The 6,341-nt window shown below is 56.8% G+C and overlaps 1 protein-coding gene across 1 annotated transcript in view; it reads left to right on the top strand.

Moving 5' to 3' along the window:
* Window positions 1-1,810, top strand: part of EPO (erythropoietin) — a 3,156-nt gene extending 1,346 nt beyond the window's left edge. The window contains exons 2-5 of the mRNA XM_021710090.1: window positions 226-368; window positions 874-960; window positions 1,229-1,408; window positions 1,569-1,810. Of these exons, the coding sequence (XP_021565765.1) occupies window positions 226-368; window positions 874-960; window positions 1,229-1,408; window positions 1,569-1,724 (566 nt within the window). The 3' untranslated portion in view covers window positions 1,725-1,810. The remainder of the gene's footprint in view (window positions 1-225; window positions 369-873; window positions 961-1,228; window positions 1,409-1,568) is intronic.
* Window positions 1,811-6,341: the final 4,531 nt, after the last annotated feature.

Below are 6,341 nucleotides of genomic sequence, written 5' to 3'. Positions count from 1 at the left end.
GACCAGCCGACCCGGGGCTGGAGGCGACCCCCGGGCCTGGGAGAGGCGCCGTCTCCGTCGGGCCGGAGTGCGCTTGGCCGGAGGAAGGCGAGGAGGCAGCCCCGAGCTCGCGCCGGGCGGGGCCGGCCGCGCGAGCCGGGGGCCGGGGCGCCGGCGAGCGGAGCTGCCCGACCCAGCCGGCCTCCTCCGCCCTCCCGCCTCGTGCTCAGCCTGCTTCTCTTCCAGAACGTCCCGCCCGGCTGCTTCTGCTGCCCTTGCTGCTGCTCCCTCTGGGTCTCCCAGTCCTGGGCGCGCCCCCACCCCTCGTCTGTGACAGCCGAGTCCTGGAGAGGTACATCCTGGAGGCCAAGGAGGCGGAGAATGTCACGGTGAGGCCTCCTCCCCAGCACAGCCACAGGACTCACTCTCAAGGCTCCAGGGGTCTCCTCCGAGATCCGGGAACCTGGGCTCCCCCTGGCACTCGGAGCAGGGTGGGGTGGGGAGTTCACTGCCGACACTTTGTGCGAGCTTTTCCGAGTCTACTCCAGTTTCCTCCGGGAAAGCTGAGGCTGTGCACGGGGGAGGCCCGCAGGAGAGGGGCCCGGTGACCAGGTGCCCCCACCTGGCACGGCCACCACCTCGCTCACCACCATGGCCTGTGCCACGCCTTCCCCCGCCCCTCCCGACCCCTGTCCAGGGGCGATCAGCTCAGCACCAGCCTGTCCCACGGACACTCCAGTGCCAGCGGCGATTCCCCCCACCCCCACCCCCAAGGATGACAGAGCTCGTGGCCCTATCTGGCTCTAGTGGCATGTCTGAGGGCCAGGCCAGGGGCACAGCCAGAGTGTCTATCCCACGGCCCCGGGGCCCTAACCCCCAGGCTGTGCTTTTCAGATGGGCTGTGCCGAAGGCTGCAGCTTGAACGAGAACATCACGGTCCCAGACACCAAAGTTAACTTCTACACCTGGAAGAGGATGGAGGTGGGCTCGTTTTCCCCTTTCTTCCCGGGAGTCTCATCGGGGCGCCTGAAAGGGTGGAAGGAAGATGGATAGAATGAGGGAAGAAATGGAGCAGCAGAGACCAGTGCCGTGTGGGATATGTTCATTCATTTATTCACTTACTCACGTATTCATTCAGCAAACGGTACCGCAAGCCTTCTGTTTGCTCAGTTTGGTGCGTGGAGCTGCTGAGGAGGAGGAGCGAGGCGGTGGCTGGGGCTAGCTGACGCCAAGTCTCCGCTCCCTCCAGGCCAGGCAGCAGGCTGTAGAAGTCCGGCAGGGCCTGGCCCTGCTCTCAGAAGCCGTCCTGCGGGGCCAGGCCCTGTTGGCCAACTGCTCCCAGCCGCCGGAGACCCTGCAGCTACACATGGACAGGGCTGTCAGCAGCCTACGCAGCCTCACCTCCCTGCTTCGGGCGCTGGGAGCCCAGGTGAGCCGGCGTGGGCCCTTCCTTCCGTTTGCCCCTGCTGTCAGATGTGGAGGGCGTCGCCCAGGACGCCTGTGGCTCTCCTCATCCCCCTTGCTCCGTCCCTCTTGCCGTGGCCCCGGGGGCCTGGGCACGGTGGAAACCTCCTGTTTTCTCCTCGCAGAAGGAAGCCCTCTCCCCTCCAGACGCGGCCTCGGCTGCTCCACTCCGAACCTTCACTGCTGACACTTTGTGCAAGCTTTTCCGAGTCTACTCCAATTTCCTCCGGGGAAAACTGAAGCTGTACACGGGGGAGGCCTGCAGGAGAGGGGACAGGTGACCAGGTGCCCCCACCTGGCACGACCACCACCTCGCTCACCACCATTGCCTGTGCCACGCCTTCCCCCGCCACTCCCGACCCCTGTCCAGGGGCGATCAGCTCAGCACCAGCCTGTCCCATGGACACTCCAGTGCCAGCGGCGACATCTCGGGGGCCAGAGGAACTGTCCAGGGCTCAACTCTAAGATCTAAGGATGTCACGGGGCCAGCCGGAAACCCAGCCTGAGACCCCGGAGCAGGAAGAATCCAGAGCGCAGCTTTAAACTCAGGGACAGAGCCATGCTGGGGAGACACCTCAACTCACTTGGTGCCCTTGCAGAATGCGACACCAGGACACGCTTTGGAGCCAAATACCTCTTACCGTCAGGAGCAGGATGACCCGGAGAATTTAGGCAGCGAGCTGTGAGCTCTCCGGGTCTCATGGGGACTCCCATGACAGCAAGAGCCCACTGGACGATGGGGTGGGGGAGCCGTGAAGATGGGGTGGGGGCTGGCCTCTGGCTCTCATGGAGTCCAAGTTCTGTGTATTTTCAATCTCCTTGGTAAGAACTAAAACCACCAACAAGGCTCTTGGCGTTTCTGTTTCCCCAGGAGCCTCCCGCTTCCTGGCTCTGACCCCATCCTGGCAGCAGAGCGGCAGGTCTGGGAAACCAGAGGTGGAGGGGGTTGGGCCCTACGTGCCGCCTCACACAGCCTGTCTGACCTCTTGACCCCGCCGGGCCTGAGCCCGCCAGCTCTGCCCACGCTCGTCAATAAGGTGGCCCCATTCAAGGCCCTTCCAGAGTAGGCAGCTGCCAGCCCGCCCCGACAAGGCTCCGGGGCTCTGAGGCTGCCGTCGAGGAAACGGGAGCCAGGAGGAGAGCCCCTTTGAGAGCAGCTGCCGACCCGACTCCTGGAGCGTGGGTCTCTCCCACCCCTTCTCGGGGGCCCCTTTGGCTGCCTCCACATTCCCGGTGTCATCCTCCCACCTCAACGCACACCCCCGCTAGGTCCAGCTGCCCTCTTTCCTCGTCTGGGGACTGTCGCCATGAAGTCCTCTCCCCCCAAAAAAGCTCACACAAGGGGCAGTAGACAGGTGTGGCCACCTCTACAGAAAGCACTTGATCTGGGACAGGTGCCACTCTGGGTGGCTCACTGACGTGAGCGCATACTCCTCACACATCTCGGTGAGAAAGTCACTGCTGTCATGGCCACTGCACCCAAGAAGAGGCAAAGTAACTTGCCCAAGGCCAAGAACACAGGCATCCCCAAGTGCCCCCGCTCACCCCTCCTCTCATCTGCCAATTCCTTCCACCTAGTTTCTCCGGGTTCCCTTACGCCCCTGGGGTGGGAAATGCAGAACAAATAGGCTTAGCCGCCATCCTTGACTTCTACTTCTTTTTTTTTTTTTGAGTTGGAGTCTCACTCTGTCGCCCAAACTGGAGTGCAGTGGCCGCTCCCGGCCAGCGCAGCCTCGACCTGCTGGGCTCCGGCGATCCTTCCGCCTCGGCCTTCCCAGTAGCTGGAACTACAGGCATGCGCTACCACCCCCGGCTAGTTTTTGATTTATTGTAGAGATGAGGTCTTGCCAAGTTGCCCAGGTGGGTCGGAACCCATGGGCTCAGGCAATCCACTCACCTCGGCCTCCCAAAGTGCTGGGATTACAGGCTGAGCCACCAAGCCTGGCCTGATTTCTCCTAATTTTCCCCTTTGATAACCACTTCAGATTCCTTCCCAGAGATCATGCTTCCGCTAAAAAGGACCACACAGGAGAGAGCCTGTCAGACAACAAAAGATGTCACCAAACTGGACGGGACCCAATCCCGGCTATTATCCATATGTAGGGGCCAGTCTTTCTATTTCTGTTTATATCACCAAGCACAGTGATATCAGCCTGTGCTCCTGCACATATGCAAAAGGGAGAGAATGTTTTGCAATCTGCGACATGGAAACTTATGGACAGGTGGGGTGGGGCTGGAGGGTTTTTACCAGGTGGTGGTGGGAGGGGCAGCAAGTTTGGTGGCAAGAGTCTGCAAAGGGTAGGACCCAAAAGAGAATTTTCTTCGAGACCCACCTGGGCAACTTGGCGAAACCTCATCTCTACATTAAATCAAAATATTAGTTGGCGTGGTAGCGCGCGCCTGTAGTTCAGCTACTCGGAAGGCTGAGGCGGAAGGATCGCCGGAGCCCAGCGGGTCGAGGCTGCGGTGCCGGGAGTGGCCACGGCACTCCAGTCTGGGCGACAGAGTGAGACTCCGACTCAAAAAAAAGAAAAAGAGAATTTTCCCTCTGCCTAACCCACTCCTGGGTTATAGTGCCCTCTTCAGGTGTTATTGGGAACTGTTAGAGAAACTTACAAGCAAAGCATTCTTAGGGCTCTGACCTCTTCCATGTAAATACAAATTTGTATTCTGGTTTCCACAGATGACATCTGATTCTTGCCCCACGATCGTGAGTCAGTAAGGGAAGAATCTCCTTCTTAGGCCGCTGAAACTGGACTTACTAGACTTGTACCTAAGTCCAAGGAATCCAGCTAATAAGAGACAGAGCTAGGACCCGAACACAGGATTCAGGGCTCGTATCCCCAAACTTCTTAGCTGATTTGTTGCCTAAGTCTCAGGCCTCCTGTCACTGAGTAACTGGTTCTTTTCTCCTCCAGGATTAAGGGCCACTGACCTTATTCCTCAACTTCTCAATGCTTTAAGTTTTCCTTATCTTTTTTTACTTGCTCCCCAGAAAAGTATGCTTTGTTTTGTTGTTGTTGTTTTTTGTTTTTATTTTCTTTCTTTCTTTTTTTTTTTTTTTTTTTGTGTCAGAGTTTCACTCTGTTGCCCAGGCTGGAGGGCAGTGCCATGCTCACGGTCACCGCAGCCTCGACCTGCTGGGTTCAGGCGATCATTTTTCTGCTTCAGCCTTCCAAGTAGCTGAAACTACAGGTGTGCACCTCCACGCCCAGCTTATTGATTGATTGACTGATTGATTGATTGTAGAGACGAGGTCTCACTGAGTTGCCCAAACTGGTCTCAAACCCCTGGACTCAGGCAATCCTCTCACCTTGGCCTCCCAAATTGCTGAGATTACAGGCTTGAGCCACTATGCCTGGCTTTTTTTTTTTTTAATAGTAGTTAGCAAATCTGAACTATCCGACTACTCTTGGGACAGATGTGATGGGTGAATATGTCAGGAACATTTAAAACATAACTCATTTATTCCACGTGTGTGGGATGCCTACTGTGAACTGTGCGAAGTGCTAAGGAAACATGAAATGACATTCACAGCCCAGTGTCCTCTGAGAGTGGGCAGCTCCCTGGAGGCACAAAGGCAGAAGCACTTTGATTTAAAAACTAGCCGGGCTCGGTGGCTCAGCCTGTCATCCCGCGCCTTTGGGAGGCTGAGGCGAGTGGATGGCCTGAGCCCGCGGGTTCGAGACCCACCTGGGCAGCGAGACCTCATCTCTACAATAAATCAAAAAAATCAGCCGGGCGTGGTAGCGCGCACCTGGAATTCCGGCTACTTGAAAGGCTGAGGCAGAAGGATCACTAGAGCCCAGCAGGTCGAGGCGGCGGTGGCTGGGAGCGGCCACTGCACTCCAGTCTGGGCGACAGAGTGAGACTCCAACTCAAAAAACAACAACAACAACCCCCCCCAAAAGCAACAAAAACAACAACAACAAAAAATAAATAAAAAATAAAAGCAGTCAACTTGGTGTGTGACAGTGCTAAGAAGTGGGATGCTGACAAGCCCGGGAAGGAAAGAGCCATAGAGTTCAAAGAACCGGTGAGACCCAGCGTCCCTGCTGATAGGCAAGGAGGGTGTTGCCAGAATTCAGAGGCTCTTCAAGTGCAGGCTGGGAACGTGAACTTTCTTCTGAGCTATTATTATTATAATTAGCATCACATCAATATCTGGTACCTCCACGATCTGCTGTAATTCACCCCATAACTCAATGAAGTGAGAGTTCAACGGACATCATTCCTACCTCTCAGGTGGGGAACTGGGTTCTGCCAGAAAGCGATGGAACCAGACCGTCTGACTTCCTGGTGGGGACGGGAGCCAGCACGGCCTAGTTCTGGGTCAGGAGGTTACCTAATTGTTTAACCACGCTGCCTTCTGTTTGCAGAGAGTTTTGAGATTTACAAGGCGCTTTCTCTGGCATGCTCTCATTTGCTTTCCTAACCTCACGAAGACGGAAAGGATAGCAGAGGATGTCCATTTTGCAGAGGGGGAAACTGAGGTCCAGAGAGATGATGGGCCTCGCCTAGGTCATAAGACACTGAGAGGAAAGGTCAGGACCGGACGCCGGGCTTTCTGACCCTGGAGCCCCTCTTCTGTCTGATGTGCAAGATCACTAGGAGATGAGAGAGGCGAGGGGATGGGGAGGAGGAAACAGCTGCGGTCAGCAAGGCCTTGGAGCTGTCCATCTCCCGCTACCAATTCCTTCCCGCTCCATCCCCCTGTCTTGGGCTCCCACGTCCTCCCTGGACAGGCAGAAGACATCTTACCACCCTTTCTTCCCCACCCCACAAGAGCCCCAGAACTAAGAGCAACTCACCCACCTCCTCTAACCCCAGCTCTATGTCTTTTTTATTTTTATTTTTTATTTTTTTGAGTTGGAGTCTCACTCTGTCGCCCAGACTGG

Source organism: Carlito syrichta, unplaced genomic scaffold (assembly GCF_000164805.1).
Source record: "Carlito syrichta isolate Samal-C Ts95f unplaced genomic scaffold, Tarsius_syrichta-2.0.1 Scaffold288059, whole genome shotgun sequence".
NCBI classification, from domain to species: Eukaryota; Metazoa; Chordata; class Mammalia; order Primates; family Tarsiidae; genus Carlito; species Carlito syrichta.
Note: the sequence above shows the minus strand (reverse complement) of the source record. Positions and strands in the feature narration are given on the sequence as shown.